Below are 22,765 nucleotides of genomic sequence, written 5' to 3' on the forward strand. Positions count from 1 at the left end.
TTAAAAATCGTTATGGAGATTAGGCTTCACATCACAAGAAGCAAAATGCACCTATAAAATGTACAGAAATGTTTTTCCTTTCAGAAACTGTTTACATTTTTTAAATAAGATGAGAACTTTTGTCACAGCCCTATGAGGAACAGGGGTAATTTCTGCGTAGGACTATTTTTGCGTACGTTTCATTGGTTGAATTGGTGGTCCGTAACCTTTAGTTACTTTATGTTCTTTGTTGTGTATGCCTGTTTTCCATGTCTGGTCTTTGTCCCTGGATTACATTCTTTTGATTACCGATATAATTTTTGTTCCATTGATTATTCTTTCCCAATTAAAAAGTTTATTTTAAATAGACAGTTAACATATACATGTATGTTACGAAGCTATTTTTATCGGATAGAAACAAAGAAACAACTCAATATTAAATAAGACAAAAAACAAAATTAAAACTGACTATTTTTATTTACAGACCATTCAACTGAGGTAGCAGGATGATCTCAGAATGGTTTAAAACTGTATCACAAATGCATACATATTATTCACCCAACAAATAATCATTTTTTTAAGGATACTATACTTCTATAATAACATCTCGTTTTATACCGTAATACAATGTAGTCTAAGTGTTAAACTAATGGATGTAACTAAATAAAAACTTCACGAAACACTTGAGTACTATGCTATTTGGAAAAGAATCTTCAAAAATCTCTGGTCTTTGTTGGAAAAAAATTATTTATCAAGCGACGCATTGCTTTTGCGCCAATTAGTATTTCATTTGCGCCACAAAACTCTTTTATTTTCGCCAAAAATAATTTATTTAATTTGCGTCAATTACAGGCGAATTTAATAATATGTTTATACTTTCTGTTTGTCAGCATTATCAGTTCCAAGAGATGCACGCCTGTTCACCACGGAGAAGTGTAAGTTGGATTTTGAATAGGACAAGTAATTAAATGCTAAAGGTTTAAACAATGAAATTTCATTTATAGCATAAAACAAAGTGTTTAGACATCTTAAAATCATCCTAAAAGCACTATAGTGTTTGTTTACTATAAACCTGCAATTACTTTAAATATCTGTTCCACCCTAAAGGACTTAACATAACTAGTATTATATAGTCCCTAGTAGTACATTCCAGGCTTACAGTTTTTATGAACACAAATCGTTAAAACTATTTACTTAAAACTTTAATAACGATGATATGCAACCTTGTGGCGCATTCGATAGTGAATATACAAAATGGCGAAAAAGCATGACGCCCTTATCAAAAATTTGTCATATATTACATACTGATTTAAAACAACGATACTACGTAAATACATAATACAAATTACATGATGAATTAATTCGACAAAAACCACCAACCTTTTCGTATGAAAGCCTCACTTTAAAATAGTACTGAAATAATTTTTCATAGAAAATTCTAAAGAATAATAACATTAACAAGTTTAAAATTCAAATTTCAAACGCATTCACTTAATCAACATCATGTAATATTCCCTTCAAGTGAGATTTGCAGAATTTTACAGTGAAATAAAATGTATACCCGAGAGCTGAAGAATTCATGTGAAGGTTTTGTTAATATAAATTGGAATTCATGCGAGAAAACAAGAATGCTTCCAACCAAAATGCAATCGTAAATTGTTTAAAAGGCAAAACAATTACAACTCTATTCTTATAAAGACAATCCGAGAAACGTCACAAAGCAAAGGTTCAGGGCGATACAACAAAATATGAATTTTACTATCACCTACATATAAGTTGTACGTTTAGTATGATATCGAAAAATGGCAGACCTGTACAAAGAAAATCATCATTGATCACGGAAACGTCAGTTATAATCAGAATGCTTAACCTTGGTTCCCTTGATTACTCTTTCAGATCTATTCAGTATAAAATTCTCAACTACTGGGCAGCTTAATTCGGTCGCAGAAGGAGACACTATATTTAAGCTTGATGCAACTCTAAATTTTGATTTTGACTAAACATCCAGTGAAAGTTGTTCTAAATACACCTAAGATTCAGTATATCACTTTTGTTGTCACTAAGTGAGTATTAGTAATGGACGATTTTCGACCAAAAAGAAAACCTGAAATCCTGGTCTTCATAATACGAACAAATATAACTAAAAAAAGAATAAACGCCAATAAACTAGGCAAGAAACACGATTTTATACAAAGTTATATAAAAATACCTGTTTTTTTCACTCATTATTTTTTCATTTGTTTCATTTTTTCATCCCCTTATTTCCAATCATTGAGGGCCATGAGCCGAAAAAATCGTCAACACCTTAATGTAGTAAGAATCTTTGAGGTAAAATTTTTATTAAATCGATCAACTAATTCTTAAGCTAGCCCCCTCCAAAAAATCACATATGATGCCAAAGCGCCAAACTATTGCGCATTGCAGTCGCGTACAAAAGATATTTGTCACTAAAAGCACCCCCACAATCCGCATTAAAAATATCCCTTACAAAACTAGTATTAAAAAATAGATATAATTAACTTGTAAAGAGCATTTGTGTAGATTGTAAAACTTAAAAAGAATAATGTGATTATTATGAAAGACAATAACTACTTATTCTGACAAAGAACCTACTCATACCGAAACTAAAACATATGTCAGAACATGTGTGTTATATTATTGAGATCTATATCTCCAAAAACATGTCAGAACATTTGTATCTCCAAATACATATGTCAGAACATTTGTGTAGTATTATTGAAGACTATAAATTTAAAAACATACTGTATTGCAGAACATTTGAAATGTGTAACAATATTGAGACTTGTATCTCTAAAATATGTGTAAAAACAACTGAACTGAGACCTACATCACGCAGATTCAATTTATACATGAAAACGAAAACTCGCACAAACGTTACAACATAATTCTGAAAATATTTTCTAATAATATCTGCCTTACAATCACATACAGGAAATAAATATATTCATACAAACTAAACAAATGACATAATTCTTATAAAATGAACTTGAAATCATGTATTATAATAAAAAAAATATTGTGGTTTATGTAAGCCAGAATGTTGTAGATGAACACTACCTGTACAACCAAATGAGCCACACATAACTATCAGGTTTCTCAATTCAAACGGAAATTATTCATGTGTCAATCATATTTCATGATTCTTATGCCTGGCACATCTGGCTGTATATTGGTAATTTATATTGAGACAAGCAAAATAAGTTAGCATACAAGAGACTAGTATACATGTTTGGAGATATAAATAGCACCATTACTTTATTATAAATATTTGCTTATAACATTAGTAATGATATGAAATAACCGTTTTTACCACATCCTAGGCACTAATTATTATATGCATGTAACTACTTCTACTAGACGTTCAGAGGGATTTGATGGTTCCAGCTATGATATAAACTATTCCAAAGAATTGATGGGTGGTGTTTAAAGGCAAAGCAGACCGACCTCCTGCTGAATGGTGAGATATTGTCCATAACCGAAATTTTGATGGTCAGACCTTTGTGTTCTCTATTTCGTTTTCTTGTGATATATTGCCTTTGTCAATAACAATGTCTGTGTTTTTTTCTTTATCCTCAGGGTCTGGAAGGAAAGGAATGTATTTCAATATACGACTGTTCCTCCATTTCTTTGGGAAAATAGGGTCATACACATCTATCCCTTCTTTAAAGTCTTGCGCGACAAGTTCTTCTGCCTCCTGTGTCTTTGAAGGGATATTTTGCCATGAAGTGATACCACGCTCTTCTAGTGTACCTTCAAATAAAAAGTTTTTCACCATGTAGATACTAAATAAGAACTTGTATAGAGATGCTATATACCTAAAATTAAATAACACACTAACGAGAATGCAAAAGAAAGGCATTTTCGTCAACTTATTCGCGTGAAACGTATCTAAAGTCATGTCTCGCATTGCAAGAAAACTCAGTAAAATAGAAATCAGTTCTTGAATTATGAGTTTTTGTTTGTTTCTGAAGTGATTTCTTATTCTGACCTACGAATTAAGGTGTCATAAAGTAACTAGAGACAACGAATTGGAAGTCCTTGGTTCATTCTTTGTGTATTAATGTCAAATTATGGATTAAAATAAATTAAAAATAAAATGCTTCACACGGCGATACGACCGCAAAGGTCGACCCCTGTACATACATTGGAGCAAGTATGGACACACCCTTGAAACTGGACACAGCTATAAACTTATATTACAATTAGATACTTCACAAAAATTTGACCAGACCGAAGAGATCAATTTTTGGCCCTTGTTCCTAAATGGTTCCAGTCAAAGCCCGCAAAATCTATTCTAAACTTCTTGTAGGGATACCTTGTGGTACAATTTTAAAGCATTCCATTCCTTTTAATTGTTATCATCCAGATATCAGAAAGAAAATACTTAATTCATGTGACATTTGTGGCCCTTTATTCTTACATGGCTCAAGTCAAAACCCCAAAAACCAAACCCAGTCTTCCTAATGTGGTATGGCACCTTGATATACAATTTCAAAAAGATTATTTCACTTACAGTCAAGTAATTGTCTAGACATCAGGAAAATGTCTGGCCTCCCTTTTGGTCTCTTAATTTTTGAAAAATTCGAGTCTTTACCGCCAAAATCAATCCAAGTCTTGCCATTGTGGTATAAATATCATAGACATTCTATAGCATTTATATAGTTAGAATTCTATGCTTGTTCTATGGTCCATGTTTGGCTATAATTCTAAAACAGTTGGACCATAACCACTAAAATATATACCAATATATCAATTGTTGTGTGAAACGTTGTTGATGTTGAATTTGGAAGTGCTGGCCATAAAACATACATACATTTTGATGAAACAAACTATTTTTTTTTAATAGAATGCTAAAATTTCACCCTTGCTAAAAACTGTTAAAAGAATACCATACTTATTAATCGTACTGGACAATTGGCACTATCTGATTGCATTTTTTTTGTCAAGATATTACCTGGAATTGTGTTATCAAGGAAACAAGCTAACAATGCACCAGATAAGTTGGCATTCCCTAAAAGTGTCTTTAAAATATTATCCACACGGAAATTACCTGAAAAAAAAACAATCAATGGATTATTGATATAAATATTAGATCAGTCTTTGCAAAAAGACTGATACACGCAAATTATCAATCGGAATTTGAAAAAGTATATCAATTTCATACAGTTTTAGTTTTAGTTTTATTACAAGTACTTAGACACTTCATTGGTTGACCAATAACTTAACACTAAAATACAACTAAGTTCCAAATGGTAGAATGTTAAAAGCTTCCAAAAAACGTACCAGTTAAAACAAGATCTTTGCCTTGCTGTTCGGTCCAGTAAGGAACCATTAGCCCTATAAGGATTGATGTACCAATGATTGCAATGTTTCTGGTGGAAGACAGGCAGACATATCTAAGATTAGACAGAACGACCCCAATGAACATTCCAAACATGGTAATTAAAGCTCCACCAAGAACAGGATGAGGAATGGTGATGAAGACTGCCGAGAATTTCCCGATCAGACCAAATGCTATATATATCACAGCTAACAGTAAAAAGACTAGACGACTACCAACCTGCCAAAATTAACAAGATTTAATAAATTACAAATGGAAGGTACAACAACCAAAATTTCAAATAAAAAACGCTTTTTTGTAATAAATACATAAATAAATCATGTTTTCCTATCTAAAATTTTCATGTGTTTCACAACGATCGATATTTCATGTATTAACGCTACATTTCAGTTGCTGGTACTTAATATCATTTATCAATAACTTTTGATTCATTGTGCTATTTTGAGACTGATCGGATGCAAGATTTCTTTGTATCCTTTTTTTATTAGTAAATTATTTCACTCGGAAAAGATTACATATCCTTCATACAATTTTTCGAAATGTGGCATTTGATTATAATTTGTTCACTAAACTCATTGACAATATCGTCACTACCTTTCCATTCATTGATCAAATAGTGACTTACCTTAGTTATACCTATAGCACCAATGTTGCCACCGTAGGTAGAAGTAGCATGCCCAGCTCCCATTATACCTGATAATGTCGTACATAGACCCTCTATAGCTATACCCCTGTTAACAGCATGTGACGGGGGTGGGGGTACATTACATGTCTTTGCACAAGCATAATAGTCACCTATAGAATCCAACACTGATATGATAGTTGCAATAAAAAATCCTACAAAAATGCTGACATCAAAATTTGGTGTTCCAAACTGTGCAGGATGGGGTACGTAGAACCAACTTGCATTGTTGACAATGTCCATACCGACATCAGTCCTGGCTTTTTCATGAGATAATACACCTGCTGCTGTACATATACCACTTACTGCCCAACCAACCATGATCGCTATTAAAATCTACAAGATAGATAGGTGCTAAGTGACTTCACTAACGAGAGTGCACTACATATAACCACACTGCGTGCTACCATGTCAGAGCTACCATATACCAAAAAACTTAAGAAGCTTTCATAAAAACACACAGTGTTTAACGTCGCAAATATTTACATATATACATAATGCTACAAATATCTATAGGCAGTGTAAATCTGAGGTTAACTAGAGGTTTACATGGAACAAAACTTCATCCAATAAAGATGTCCCATACTAATATCACTTCCATTACCAGCTATCATATTTTTGTAAAGACAATTGAGGTCAACATCCCTATAAAATATCATAACATTGGCACTTGAGGTTTCAAAGGAATTGTTTTTAAAAATGAAAACACCATAAAAGCAAAAAGGGCAAAAACTCCAACAAGGGTCAATATATTTTCACGAAAATATAGCCATGGTTAGATCAAATCATTCTGAATACTTTAATCTAAGTCACAATTTGTTACACCAAACGATTTTTGAGAAATAAGCAAAACAAAACTGCTGTTTCATCCAATCTTTTTAAAAAAAATTTTTGGTAATGCTAGCCATGTCTATCAACGGATTAAATATTTTCACATGAGTCTTGTGCACAATAACGAAAGAATAATGTTTACAAAGTTCGGTAGTTTCATAGTTTCAGATTTGATTTTAAACATAATAACACGAAATAAATTTTAAATAAAAAAGGGCAATAACTTACACATAGATCAACGTAATTTCACTATGAGGAGACTTATCGTGCCAAACACTTGAGTCAGAATTCGTCTACCCTTAACAGATTTGGACATTAAGACGAAATCATGACAACTTGTGTCTGCTCCCTATGTTCTATTTTAGGCTATGTTTGTTCGTGGATCGAAAACCACAACGCTCATTTTTTTTTGCAAGATCCCCCAAAGAGCAATCACTCCAACTATTATTAAGTTCTGCCTAGTAGTTTCAGTAGAGTTGATTTTTAAAAACTGTTTACAGACGGCGACGGACGCATAATGATCACAAAAGCTCATGTGTCTTTTTTAAATTGTTTAAACGGTTAAGATTGACAAATTAGTGTGGTATCAAATGGAGGCGGATATTAGGAATCTATATTAATGTTTGTTTTGATTTAACTTGATTATCACATCTTCAGAAACTGACAAACAATAGTCATAATCAGTTCTAGTTTTTTCTTTAATTTAGATTTTTCTGAAATAAGTAAATAAAATTTGACAGGCACAAGTTATAGTAATGTTTATTTCGCTTCATGATATACATTGTCAGTCTACCGGTGCACCTGGTCCATGCTCCCAGTTTTAAATGGAGTCGGATTTGCTCATTTACTTTTGTTTTTTAGTATACGACAAGCGCGATGAGTTGTTTTCATTCGGTATTGTTAACTTTCCACTTTTCTTTCATCTGTGGCAACATCCCTTCAGCACCTGCGTATGGAGTTTTCATTTCACAACTCATACGTTTTGCAAGAGCTTGCCGTAACTACGCAGACTCTTTGTTTCGCGCTCGAGTTCTTACAATTAGACTTCTAGAACAGGGTTATGTTGCTACAAGATTGTAGTCATCACTACAAAACTTTTATGGTCGTCATCATGAACTCGTGGATCGTTACGGTACATCCATCTGCACCATGAAAACTGTCAACTGTCATAGTTTTCCTTTCCTCTTTCGACTACCACGGACTTGACTTTTTATGAGCAACTCGGTGGGTGTTTCCAGACAAGCAGAGAATGCTTACCCTACCGGTGCACCTAGTCCATATTCCTAGTTTTTAATGGAGTCCGAGTTGCTCATTTACTTTTTTTACTTTGTATGTATTATTTTAGTTACTTTATGTTCTTTGTTGTGTTTGTCCCTGGATTATATTCTTTTGATTTCCGCTAGAATCTTGGCTCCCTAGATTACTATCCTACATCGTATAAAAACACCTAAAATATCAGTTTAGTTTTGTTTGTGTTAATCAATTTCAATGTCATTTAATATAAACTAATTTTGACACAATTAAACTGTTTATTCAAGTCAAGTAATTTGAGAATGGTCATGGATTTAGTCTTATATACTTATCTATTTGTATATGACATTTTACGTGTGTCCGTATTCTAGAAGGTAACGTAACAATTAGTCTCAGGTTTCTTACAATTAAAGTAAACAGACTATGCTAAATGAGGTTTATTTTGAAAATATCTAATTCAAATAAACCATATGAACAGTGACGCATCAAAGCAGGGACATATAATAGTTCGTAATATATATCCCTGGTCAAAGGTATTCTGCCAACAGAATCAATAAGGTATCTATTTTGAATGTTAAATATAACATGCGGAAAGGATTTGTCTAAAAACGCTTATGTATCTTCTGATTTAAAGTGTCATCGTGAAAGTGTTATTTAGATCAAAGCATCGTCTTATATCATTCACATACATTACGGAAGCCATATCTCATCTACTTCAGCAGAAAAGAGTATTTACTACTATCAAATACATCGATGATATTTATCAGAAGGTCTTTGGACCATCAGTCAAAAGAGGAATTGATGGATGTTGTCATATTACTGAACAGTTTATGATAGGAGAGAAATCTCACAATATAAATGTATATTAACTAATCCTTTTAACTGATTTTCATCCATTATTCATCTTTCTAAGAGAATTTAAAAGACACCTTCAAATCAAATTATAAAGTTTTGTCGATCGATATGGAGCGTCCATCTCCACAATCAGGCAGATTTCTCGACCGATATGGTGCGTACCTCTCCACGATCAGGATTTCTGTATTTTGTTCGTTGCATTTGTCTCCGTTCTAAATGCTTAGGCTATGCTCTTTGATTTTAACTGTCTAATTGCTTCAAATGTTCATGCTCTTAATTTTATTGGAAGAAAATAGTCTACTGAATATAAACAGATAAAATGAAGATACTACATCAAGCACCATTTTCTGTTCTCAAGATACAAGTCTTAACTAAATTAGTTAAAACACACTCACTTAATGTATGTAAGTACGGAATATTTTTAAAGAGAATACTAAGTATTATAACTTGTTCCCCCAGTACCAAAATTAGAGTTCTGTGAAGTGATAAATAAGGGAAGTTGGTAAGTAAGATAAAATATGATAAAATAGTACAATCCCGTTTTATATGCAAGCCCATTGACATCAGCAAAGAGAAACAAAGTGCCTTTATAATGAGTACAACGATTGGTAATTTACGTGCTTATTTGGCACAATAAATGACAATACGTATTATGATAGAGATATGTTATTTTACAAAATGAAAAGACATTTAAGATTGTCACCAGAACATGCATTCACAAAGAACAAGATTTGTTAATAAGAATATGATGTCTTAGTTCATATCAAAATTCATTTATTTATAATAGCGTAACTTAAAACTATTTATTAATTGTTAATCACAAAGCATTTGTCTTTGTTGTGCTAATTTTAATATGAAATTCTTCTAATGTCATTATTTGACAGTAATTATGTAACTGATCTGTCACTGTCTTGTAATCATGTACGAGTGAGTTAATTAACACTGCATAGTACTTTATCAACTTCTTAACAAACTTTTATTAATTTAAGAAACAAATAATAAACCGTAGAGAAAGGTCAATTTCTGTCCCTCCTTCACGCCCTGCCATCGTATTCTACTTTACCAGAGTTTTAAAACGGAAATTATTTTGTTATAATTTATTTTTCATGAACATTTAAAAGATTAGTTTCGATATTTATGACTTGCACAAAAACAGTCTTTTCTTTAAGTTATACTGTTTAGTTTCAATGTTCGCTTTTTTCATTACCCATTCCACGGAACCATGCAATAACAAGTAATGATGTGAACTCGGTATGTTTGTCACTCTCTGTTGTTTTGGTCAATTCTGCAGAGAGTGCCAAATACACCAAGGTGAGATAATTGTTTTAGATATTCCCCTCAAAGACGACCTCTTTACAAATTGACATGCTGGTCAATGGGAGGACAATAAACACCTTTACACAATAGGTGGTTTAAATTATATAAATGAGTGGACCATACCAGGTGAATCTCAGGTGGTTGTTTATTTTGTCATCTTAGACGATACAAAATTGATAATACAGCACAGCATAAGTCGGGTCAGTGTTTGATATAATTTTACCTAAAATTAATGTAAATTTCTCATTTCTAGGAGATGCTATGACTTAACCCTTTTCTAGATATACAGATTATCCGTGGCAAAAAAAATGTGGTGAAATTGAACCCATATTAGTCAAAAGGTACAATGTAAGATGAATTTTAATGTGTGTATATACTTGTCATCGATTCCTGTCATATTTTTAACAGACAGTATGAACTCGTCAGTCCCTTTCTTTGGCAAAAAATACTGAAATCGTTGGCCCAAAACATTTGACTAAGTGGCAATGGATGCCACAGAAATCTACATCAAATATTATAGTAGCCGTATAAAAAGTATCTGATTCTGTTGTCAATTGAAAGATTGGTAGTTTGCTACAATCAATACTAAAGACAGGCCATGACGCACTCCATATTTCATTTTTAGATGACTTGTAATCAATCAGTAATGAAATTAATAACGTTTATGGAAACATACATCTGTACCACTAAAATCACAATAACCAAATGGCCATTCCGTTTATATGCAGGTCATTTTATTAAGGTTTCAATAAAGTTGATAAGAAGGCAAACAGGAAAGTATGAATCAACTATTCTGTTTTAAAATAGAAAGCTACATATCACTAGATTTCCAGAATTATCTTTGAAGCAGTACTAAAATATTTTAAAAATCGAAACGGATCGTCGAAAGTCAATTGTTAAAAGGATGTCTATTGTTGTCGAGTTCGAATAACATATCCCGTTTTAAGCTTACATTGCCAAGAGGACCAAGTGAGCTACATGTAATCGTCATCACTTGGCGTCCGTCAAATTCTTCTCCTCTGACACTTTTAGTCCAATCATACACGAACATTGAATGAAGGTTCATAAGTGTTCAGCATTGTGAGATCTATCTGTGGTAATTTTTCCGTCATTTCCACCTTCAGTTTATTTTTATGTTACTTGAGTATATAGGGGCAACTCTTTCGCTGTACTTGCGTATAATGGTGTTTAATGGAAAGCTACAGCCTGCCCTGTGGTATGAAGGTTTCCTCGTCTTTCATTGAAGACCAATGTGTGGCCTTGGGCTGACATTTTCATCCCGGTGGGATTGTTGTCTCTTGACATATTAATCCGTGTTGGAGTCATTACCATTTTTGGACGTATTTTTCTATTATTAATGTTCTTACTTTAAAAAGCCTTTCATGTGAAACAACTGAACAAAATTCAAGTTGATACGATTTGTGCTATAACTTTCGTAATTTTCTTAGAAACTACTCAACAGAATTCAATGAAAGTTGGTACGATTGTTCCTTAAGGTATTCTGTCAAAATGACCGTTATGATTTTTTTATCCTTATAAAAACATGGGTTTTTTAAGAACTTAAGGGTCAGACAGCAGGTTTAGCCAAATTCTGACATAGGTTTAAGTGTTCAGCATGATGAGATTGATCAAATTTTCGTGAAAAGATGTAAAGCCATATTGGAGTTATTGACTTTTTGATGTTTTATTTCTTCAATTTTTGATGTTTTTTCAAAAATCTTCTCCGGTGAAATTGCTGGCCAGAATTCAATAAAAGTTTATTGTTTCTTGGGTATCAGCGTTGAGATTTTTCATCCACAAAAATGAGCGTTTTTACAAAAAAATAGAATGTAGCTTATCAAGCTAGGTGAGCAACTGGGGCTCCATAAAGCGTCTAGTTTTCATGTATGCCTATAAGAAAATATTGTTCGGTTGTTACATGTCCTTGTATTCATATTCAAGATATTGTGTGAAATTGCATTAAGAAGAGAAGACAATTTAAGTTAGAAAAACTTCTGCCCATCCTTATTTGTTTTTAGAGCAAATAAAAATCGTTTTTAACTAAACCAGATGTCCTGTACTTACAGAAAACACTTGGTGTAATGGATATCTAATCGTGTGACAGCCTCTTTTTCTGGTCCACACTGGTATAGGGAGAAGATATTTCCCAAGATATAAAGATAGAATTATTGATATAGCTGCCGTCCTAAAAAAATATTTGTGAAATATTTATAACATGGAAGGAATGAATGAATTAAATACTTAAATGACCTATTTCTAATATACTGTTGATTCTCCTGGGCTATAAAAAAGTTATAAATTGTTAAGTAAAATACCAACTTCAATTTCATATTGACAGTAACCTCTACTATTTGATATGCGGAATAGTAGTTATACTAGTGTGATTCAATTCATCTTAAACACTCGTTACTGATGTTGTGATATTCTAAAAGCAATTGATACCAGTGAAATTGGCAAACGGACCTAACACAAATGATTTGTTATACAAAACATTATTAAAAAGAAGTTGTATTCCGTATAATTCGAATTTAAGATTTTGTCATGAAATATAAATCTAGTCTAACGCGTAAATCACTGTTGAACAAATACAGAATGTTAAATGCATTCATTTATGTAAATCCCTTCTTTGATTACTGTACTTACATTAGACCTATTCCCCAATGGTATGATATGAATTTAACTGCCGTTCTTGTCATGTAAATGCCAATGAGCAGGATAGCTGGTACAATAGTTACTGGTCCTATAAACTTTAACAAGACTCCAACCAACCCTGTAGCTCCAATCAAGAAATGGAGAGAGCCTGCTAACATTAAGCTGCCTTCTAACTATATAATAGGAAATACTAAACTATTAGAAAACTAAATATAATTATAGTGCTAAAAATTATTATGGATCGTATGTGTTATTTTATGAAGTTTCCGATGTTTGGTAAATGAATAAAAATTCTGAAGTTTGGCAAAATTTTATGGTTTCTTTTATTCGCAAATAACTATAAAGTGTGTCTTGATTTTGGCAAGTGATTATAAACAGTTCAAAAGTTTGTAAATTGACTGGATAGTTTCTAAAAAGTACCTGTTACCTACCAACGGATTGTGTACCTACCTTCTGTACTTGACTATACAGAATGTCCTCTTCGCTGGTCGTCCTATTTACCATTACTGTCATGTTAATAGTCGAGTTATAATACAAATTCTCTAAAATAATTGATAAAGAAAAAATAAATAATTCATCTATTTCTACAAATAAACATGATAAATTGTTAATAAATATCGTCAAATTCGGGATTACCACTCAGTTTTAACAGTAAAGTAGTTACATTTAAACAGAGGAACATGGACGCAAATAAATCAAAGTACTTATGTACTGAATCAATTTATATCGACCGCTTGAATTTTACGCCTCAAATAACCGTCTAATTGCAAAAATATGGGATAAAAGCGGGGATAAAAGGATAGTGCAGGGATCGAATTCAAACGTCTTAGAATAAAATTTCAACAATTATGTCTGGTGCTGGAAACACTCGCCATGCACTTCTAAGGCCCTGAAGCACCTACAGCTCTACCATTACATCACATGGCCGAATAGCCAAATAGAATTATTATTACAAAAAGCAATATCAATAGACCACAGACAAATACCATTCCTGAGAAATGTATTACCGAAATTCCTATGCCATCGTCTATAAGCAAAGTTTCATTTTTTATTTGCCATCTCGGGACTTCCGATGTCACAGGCGGTAACCGTAATAAAAATACACGATACAGTGGATAATAGATCATGGTGGTTTCGGGGGTTGTGCTACCTTTTTGTTCAAAGTTTAGCAAAAAATGAGCGACAAATATTAGCCTGGAACAGGGAGTGTAGTCCTTGCCTACCGCCGGGAACCTCTTCCTTTATATAAGTTTCCTGATCGGAACAACTGCTCCGTTATTGTAAATACTAGTATATAGATCCGGCAGGCCCTGTACGGAATTTCTGACAACCATTCCAATTGGCACTCAGCATTGCTCTTTTTATTTCTGTGAGCAATGACTATTTATAATCTCGCAGGGTTTTTTTTCTAGCTAAGCATTAAATGGTTTCTTATGCGTCTATGAATATTGTACTTGTAGGCCACATGTTGAATATGTATAATGAACGAATGGTTTATTCTGGTGAATGCATAGAAGTAAACAGGTATTAGTGAGATTTTAGATCAACCATTCTTTAATTTTATTGTTGTTAATACACACCAAATTAATCATCATATTTAGTTCGCAGTGAAAGTTGTTTATTAAGTTTGCTAATTGGCATAAACAGCACAGAATTAAATATGACAAATTAGAAATACCTATAAAATGGACCTAGCTATCTGTATTTGAACCTTAAAGGGTTATGCCAGTGGACTATTTTCCTGCGGTAGTGTAAGATAATTTCAGATGCTTTGGGGCTTTACAAATCTAAAGGCTCTGGCGACTGCTATATCAATTCTGATCTTCGATCTAAATTGATAAAAATCAGATGCATGACTTATTGGTGTGCTTATAATCTCATTGCTTAAATTGTAAAACAAACGACAAATATTCACTTATTATTGATCTTGAACATTTCAATTATGTTGGGTGACGTGTTCAGTGGGGGTTGGTTACCGTATTTCATTTCAGTCAAAGACTACTTATAGTACCTAGATGAAATGTTATTTTATAAAGCATTCCATTATCATTGGAAAAGAAAATTTGTGTCCATTTATTTTCTTGGTGTGAAAATCGACAGATGGTATAATATACAGTAGGCAATGCCTAAATCAGCGAGCACCGTGAGCTTTACCATACACGTACCGTCTGTGCAAGACTAATAAAAATAATAAAGGACATTACAAAGAGGGGGGTCGACCCGGATGAAAATTTTTGTCTCGCAAGTGCAATATTTTGATTTATATTTATGCAGCAAGCGAAATCAATATTTCTATTTGAAAATCTGTCTTGTTAATTAATCGGGGAGTTTTTTTTTTAATAAATGAATAACTTGAATTTTTCCCAAAAAAATCCCAACCAATACCCCCTTTCCCCTCGCTCTCAAAATGGTCGATATTTTTATAGCACTTCGCAATACTTTACACTTTTTATCCCTTAAGGGCATCTCGAGCAGTTTTGGCCGGTCAGATCAATCTGTACATATACCGGAAATATTACAGTTCTCCACGGATTGTGGGAATATTTTACACATATCATGTGACGTCAAAAACATTCAGACGACAGCTGCAAATTCCAAACAAGAAAATGATTGCCTTTCCTATCATAGAAAGCTATGCTTCGATTTGGATTATACAATCGGAGTTATATTTTTTTCCAGGGCGGGTTAGGTTCTTGACAACAGCAACAGTGTAACAGCAGAGATACACGTACGTACATCCACGTACTACGTTTCCCGAAGTTTTTAAAAACATCACATTCACTTCTTTAAATAGATAAAAAAAATTGAAAAGACTTGAAAACTATCAGAAAAGATGAATTTATTTTTACTGAAACGTAATCTTACCTACATTATTTTCATTTGTTTGATTGAAGGAAATGATGAATTTTCTCCGTAAGGACAATCACTTTTTGTTACTTCCGGCACATGACTTTTTTATTAGTATATTTGGGAACCTTAAGGGAAATTTAGAAAGTACACGTAATAACCGTAGAGCTCACACCGCTTCGCGGTGCTCGCTACACGGGCACTTGTTCCTCTTCCTAGAGGTGACCACCAATTTTTTTTTATATGAAACAAATGCCTGTGGCTCGCTATTATAAAGTTTGGGGAAACAAGTTCAAGGTCAATGTTCTGTTTTATATGGCACGATTTAGAGGGCACAATGTTAATGGCCAATGATTAAGCTTATACAGGAAATGATTTGGGTGTCATAACTTTCAGAGTAAAAAAATGGGCCTTTATCTGACATGAATTGGAGGACACAATGTTCGGGGTCAATTAGTTTGTTTATAAGGAAAAGACCTTCCAAATTAAGATAATATAAATCGGTGGTCACAATGATCAGGGTCAAAGATTGTGTTTTACCTGATATGATTTGGGGGTCACAACGTTCAGGGTCTAACGTCTGTAGGGCTAATAATGGCACTGTATACTCAAAAGCTGCTCCTTGAAATAATGGCAATCTGGAAAAAATTGAAACTACCAAATTGAAATAACTATCTACTTCATTTTACCTTCAGCCGAGAACAAAAGTAAACATATATCAAACGCTGCATCATTTAAAAATATTCCCATTCCTTCAATAGAAGACACTTTATATATAACACTGTATTCATAATACATAGATATGCAACATTTAACAAAGTACAACCAGAATTTAATACAGTTGCACTTATCATTTCAATAAGAATGAGCATAACTTTTTTTTAAACTTTGTTTATTGACCATTTACTGTCAAAACTTTAAGCCTGAATTTCAATTTTGTTTTGGTATTCACTTTTAACATGGACTAAAATAAAATAATCCGATACTATTGATGTAATATGCCCTTTTAAGAACAAAAACAAAGTCGTTATTAGATATAAAACATGTAAAATGCACATGTTACGAACATTTCTGCCTACATCAATTCAAATAATGCATTCCATACTCATTGTACCATAAAGTAAATATTTGAAAAGTATGAAATATGATTCGCTCCAATAGAAACAAAGGGACCACTTTTTCTTAATTTGTTTATTTCAATGGAATGCAATTATGAATCAAAATGATTTTTAAGATATGTAGCTTTATTAGCCAAGAATCTAAGATGTCAAATCTGACATTTTCCACTACTTCCACAGTCTTTAGTAAAGTTCATGTTACTTGTATTCCCGACTTGCGGACCAATATTTTGTCAACATTTATCTCTCTTTGGAGCAGGTATCTATTCGGAACACGTGAGGTTTTTCATCCGATATCGACGATACTTTAGAAAATCGCGAAAGTCAAAAAGGAATTTCTCGTTCTACTGACCCTGCCATAAATTTTCTTTACCCGGGATACAAATGAAAATCATCCTTATGTAACCTACCAACAAACTGAAACACCCTGTAAATTTTAGAAACACCGTTGTGTTTGTCTGCTGGAGATTCCATTTTCATTCGAGTTACCTCTTCTTTCTGCACCCGAATCCGAACATCGATAAGAGAGACTTCGAAATTATACCTGCTCTTACGGGAGGTAACTCTGCAAAAACAGGATACAATATGGCTGCATCCCGAGCTCCGCAAGTAGGGAATTTGTGACGTTTTAATTCACGGTCTAATTTTACTTGTTATTGCCAGTATCTCTAATATGTTCTGATCTTTGTTAGTTTTTCTTTTTTTCCCAAGAATTTCTCTTCATTTTGTATTCCTATTATTACAACAACTTAAGTGTTTGGAAGTTTAAGTTTATATAAATTAGAACAAACAAATGGAAGGAAAGTGGAATTGTCAAATTATCCAGCTATATTCATATTATGATACCGTACCTGACCCCAAAAAGAACCATCAAGAGAGTAGTGATTCCGTCCATGAACAGAGTCGTACTCAATAGCTTTGTTTTAAACATGCCATTCGTATCTCCACATACAGCCTCGGCAACCATGATCGACAGAGCTAATTGATTTGCCAATGACAACAAGGCTTGCTGAAAATAAAATTAATAGTTGTACAGGTTGTATATAATACGACTTCGAGTTCGTTCTACTGTTAACGTAGTAAGGGCGATCTAATCGCATGCCTGAAGACCATACCGAATATTACTTGTACTATGCTACAATGGTACAATATTGAGATTCCAGTAATAAATGACATCAAAACTTGGTTCTTCATTCATAACGTATTTACTTAAACTTGTATGGTCTCCGAGCATTTCGATGTAATTGGTGAATACATACTATAGTTGATGACGCGCTTGTGTTTCTTCTTCAAATTCAGCGTCCTATTAATTGTCTCATAAAAGTACAGTTGAACGTTCATACATAAAATTTATCGATATTAAAACCAATACAAACATTTTATGAATAGCATAAAAGTTCACTTAACTACAATGTATTGTATACCTGGAAAGCAAATAGTATAGTGAGATGTATGGGAGGATTGTCTTTAACACCATAAATAAGTTCATCTCCCACGGCATGAACCTCATCCTCCACCGTAACATCCGTATTGTCAGGTTCAGGGTGAGGAGTAAAGCCATTCTCATAGTCCTTTTCCTTTCCGTTCATCAACGTCATCGTCGCGGAATGATCGCCCCTGAAACAAAAATGTTCAAACCAATGTTGACAGAAAAGTCATTTTTCTAATTACATCCCCCCCCCCAAAAAAAAATAGGTTCCATTTTTTTCCATGTCGCTTATTTTCATTTTTTCTTTCGTATCACTTGTGCCTGTGTGTATTCGATGTAATTCAAGAAATATAGTATGCTTAGGCGTTTTCGAACGCACATGGCTTCAAAATGACATTAAAAACACTCAGATGTATAGAAAGACTGTTATAACACAATTTAACAAAAAACGGCAACCCAGGACCCTATTCATCCCAAAACGAAATGTAAACATAGCAGTCATCAAATTGACTTAATTTGTTTTCTTTCGTCAATTGTGGAGCTTATATGCGATTCAAATTAAAGTTTCAGCCTTGGTTGGGTTCGTAGATGGATAGACGAACATCAGGTGGGAATATTTGGTTTGTTAGGTCAAAACATGAAATGTGAATGTTCTGCAAGATAAAATATACACACACATATATACACACAAGTCAATATATTGACGATCTTAATTATTGAGCAAGATAATCTATTTTGAATTATATTCTTACGAGACAAACTGCCTAGAATGACAAGTGTAAGTTTTAATCAAACTCGAGAGGTTAAATACTGCGACAGATAAGTATATGACAATCATTTACTTAATAACATAAATAAATCTGACAAAACACATAACATCTTTAACGGATTACTAAGTTAGTTGGTGACTAACAATTATCATTTGATACAACACACTAACACTGACCTCATCTTGGAGTCGTTTGTAAGCGCTACACCATCCTTATTTTCCAAGAGTTTACGTAAAGAGTGCTAAATTTCAAAACGCAAATCGATAGACGGCAGCGATATTAGCACTTCGACGCCCTCGTACTATTGATTTTTGTTGATATAGCTTAATAGTAATGATGATTTTATTGTTTTTTTCTGGCTGCAAGATTCCAGGACTACATATAGACCAGTGTTTGATTTCCATATAACTATTCAAAAATTAGAATTTTGAAATTTAAACGAGCAAGACTCGATGTAATTTAAAACTTTAATTGACGTAATGATGGACAATTATGGGATTGGACATTGGTTTCAAAGGTTTAAGTTTACTTCCTGTGGAGAACAATGACTATTCATTCCTATTTGCTTTTACTGTGCGATAAAGGAGTAGAACATGATGATAAAAACTTCCATCTACAGAGCGACGTCACAATCCCTATCCTCGTGATACAATGGTAGAAAATACACGACTAAAGGAGTCTGGATTGCCTAGACTCCTCTGACCAGTGCGGTAACCACTACTGCTTGATAATAAAAACTTGATTTGTATTGTACCTAAACAAAAGCGTGATTGCCTTTATATGTTAATTCATTTTTCCTTTTATCATGTTCCAATATAAAAAATTAATAAGGAAAATGATTGAGGATGTGCAGTAGGGCTGTGTGGCAGACGACAATTACGACAACAAATATTGATATTTTCAAATAGGCTGTGGAAAAGGTCACTCTTTGACTAACAGATATATGTAAATAACAGTAACTTTGAAAATAATTCTTTTGAAGGAGAAAATGCTTATCCACGAGAATATAGCCACCATTTTTCCTTTTCCACAAATAAAAGTCTTGTCTCCAAATATATCAGGGGCGTAGCTAGGCCTGTTTTAGTTGTACGCAAAATTACGGCGAGGGGTCTGGGTCGCTCAAGGCCCCCAGTGAGTCCGGCAGGGCAAAGCCCTGAGGGAAACTCCTGAATTTTAACGATTTTTAGCCAGTTTTTCAGAGCCTATACTACGTTCATGGTATGCATAAGTGATAAATAACCTTTATTTCATCTTTAAAATGTGTGTTTTTATTTTTGTTACTTTTTCCGAAAGTACGCAACTGCGTATTTGCGTATAGGCAGCTACGCCCCTGTATATACAGTACAATCAGTAAGACCCTGGAAGAATCCATCGGGTTTTTTTTAACAAACAATTAATTTGGTTCAGATGTCCGAAATTTCAAATATTTCAAATTAATACATAGCTTATTAATCAGCAAAATCAAGATCGTAAATGAAAAACTATGTATAATTTTGTAACGCAATATTCAATGTTTATTTTAATTATCGAGCACTGATTAAATAATGCTCCGACTTTGGAATTACAAATTAGTCCGCTGATGATGTAACACCCTCTCAGAATCTTTCTTCTCATCAAGATTAATGGAGCTATTGCCTACTTTAACTTGACGAAATGTTAGCGGTAAAGCTAAAAAGTACTATTTAAAAAAAAAAAAATAGCCGACGTAGAAAAAAATTTTGTTCTTTTTACTTCTAAGTTTCTACAGTTCTTTCAACAAAATAACACATGGCACGCAATTTGAAATATTCAATTCAGTTTTTTTCGAACGTAATTTCAAATTTTCGATACAGTTTTTTCGAACGCTACTAAGTTAGCAGTATTTGGCCAGTCGGGTACGGAATTGCGATCTGGTGACTTCCGTTTCCAAAGAAAAGCGTTTTTAAGGTCAAAGGGTAAAAACTGAAACTATACCGACTGCATAGGAAAAATTTCATTATATATTTGCAAAAATATTACAAAAAAAAATATCGAACACTGGTCTGGTGAGCCTAATTACAACATGCATCGATATAAAAAAAAAAAGAACCAAAATTAAAGAAATCATTATTTGCTTCACAAAATTTGAAGTCATTATAAAGTTACTACAGTTTCTTAAATCTGAAAGGGATGGAACCCCACAATACACCAATAATTATCCCTCAAATTATTTAAATGTTGACAACACCAAAACGTAGAAACCTGTTATTGACACCTTTAATTGAAATCGTTATTTCAAAAACTGTGGAAACGAGACACTTATTGGAAAATCTTACAGATTGAGATGAATGTCAAGGGGCTGATAGACAGTCCTGCTGAGATATTTCGTTAGATAACTTAATTTAATTCACAAAGTCGTCTAGCGTTGACAATTTTCCAGTACAAGATATACAATTAAAATGCAAATCCGATGTTTATGGCCAACTATATGTTATACATATTTTTTGTATTTAACTGATTTAATCAGATGAGATGATGCAATATGCTTCAGGGTACTTTCTTTAGTAGATGAACACCCCGATATGCACATTAACAGTGTTTTCAGTATCCGTTTTGAGTTGGAAACTTCATTATTTTCTCCAAACGGTCTAACACAAGTCATAGGCGTTTTACTCACATTTATTATACTATACTCTCTTACTTTTTCTGTTTTTAATTTCTTTGATCTCATTGTGTACATAATACAGTTTAAAACGGACTACTGCATCAAAAACTCGGGGAAAGAATTAATTTGTTGATGCCAACGTGGTGAATCAGCTAATGTACATGCACCTTAACTTTACATACCACGGTTATGCAACAGTTGATTATGTAGAGGTGTCATGATAAACTAAAAGTCGAATGGACGGTGATATTGCCTCAAACGATAATAATGCTTCGAGTTGCGGAAGAGGGTGTTATCAATATCACTGTCCCCTCGACAGTCGGTTTATCATGATAATGACCTCTACATAAGAAACTATTGTGTTTATTTTAATGAAGAATCTGAAATGGGCATTACTATGTGGCCCTGCCCGTTGTCTTATCTTGTAGTAATGCCTTCTTGACATTCAAAATGAACATTAAATAATACAACATGACAAAGTTTAACATATAGGAATTGTTCCTACCTCTCTGATATGAAATAAAAGCATGTAAGTAAATAATCTTAGTCTGACTCGATAGGATATGCTGTAAATGCAACTAATTTAATTCAACCTTACTTCGTACAGTATGATTATATGTACTAAGGAGATTCCCATGATGTGGTTGGTATTACCAAACAAAAATTACCTATGTGGATTACATATCATCCAAGAAAAGAATAGATCCGTCTAGGGACACCATAGAAAATCACAACCTACGGTGAACATATAAATGCAAGTATAAAAAGTCATGGGAATACTAAGTCATATACAGTGAGTATTAAGACCTAGCGCATCATTGTACTTCCCGACATATATAATTTTGTATTCGAAAATTACCTTTACATCATTACAAACATACAATTGCTACAAATTTTACAATATAGGCATACTGTTTTAGCGGGGGAATCACCGTTTTTCTAACCTAAGCAGGAGTCGTCATCAATAATCATTATCTAAATAGTACTCTATCAAGCGGGTCGTATTTTGTCACATGTGGGACTTCAGTATTTCAAACATGGTCTTTTGA

At 33.2% G+C, this 22,765-nt stretch overlaps 1 protein-coding gene across 7 annotated transcripts in view; it reads right to left on the minus strand.

The window, feature by feature from the left end:
• Positions 1-437: 437 nt before the first annotated feature.
• LOC148622892 (solute carrier family 23 member 1-like) overlaps positions 438-22,765 on the minus strand; it is a 52,714-nt gene continuing 30,386 nt past the window's right edge. For 6 of the 7 annotated variants that reach the window (XM_088573186.1, XM_088573185.1, XM_088573184.1 and 3 more), the window contains 10 exons: positions 18,319-18,511; positions 17,746-17,903; positions 16,317-16,414; positions 13,380-13,471; positions 12,921-13,102; positions 12,342-12,462; positions 5,967-6,359; positions 5,284-5,560; positions 4,955-5,050; positions 438-3,750 (listed from right to left, as the gene is read on the minus strand). In XM_088573186.1, the coding sequence (XP_088429312.1) occupies positions 3,491-3,750; positions 4,955-5,050; positions 5,284-5,560; positions 5,967-6,359; positions 12,342-12,462; positions 12,921-13,102; positions 13,380-13,471; positions 16,317-16,414; positions 17,746-17,903; positions 18,319-18,511 (1,870 nt within the window). In that variant the 3' untranslated portion in view covers positions 438-3,490. Of the gene's footprint in view, positions 3,751-4,954; positions 5,051-5,283; positions 5,561-5,966; positions 6,360-12,341; positions 12,463-12,920; positions 13,103-13,379; positions 13,472-16,316; positions 16,415-17,745; positions 17,904-18,318; positions 18,512-19,269; positions 19,347-22,765 lie in introns of those variants that run through there. The other variant, XM_088573188.1, reaches the window with a different exon arrangement.

This window comes from Perna viridis, chromosome 3 (assembly GCF_037379345.1).
Source record: "Perna viridis isolate PV_CMFRI_1.1 ecotype Kerala chromosome 3, ASM3737934v1, whole genome shotgun sequence".
NCBI classification, from domain to species: Eukaryota; Metazoa; Mollusca; class Bivalvia; order Mytilida; family Mytilidae; genus Perna; species Perna viridis.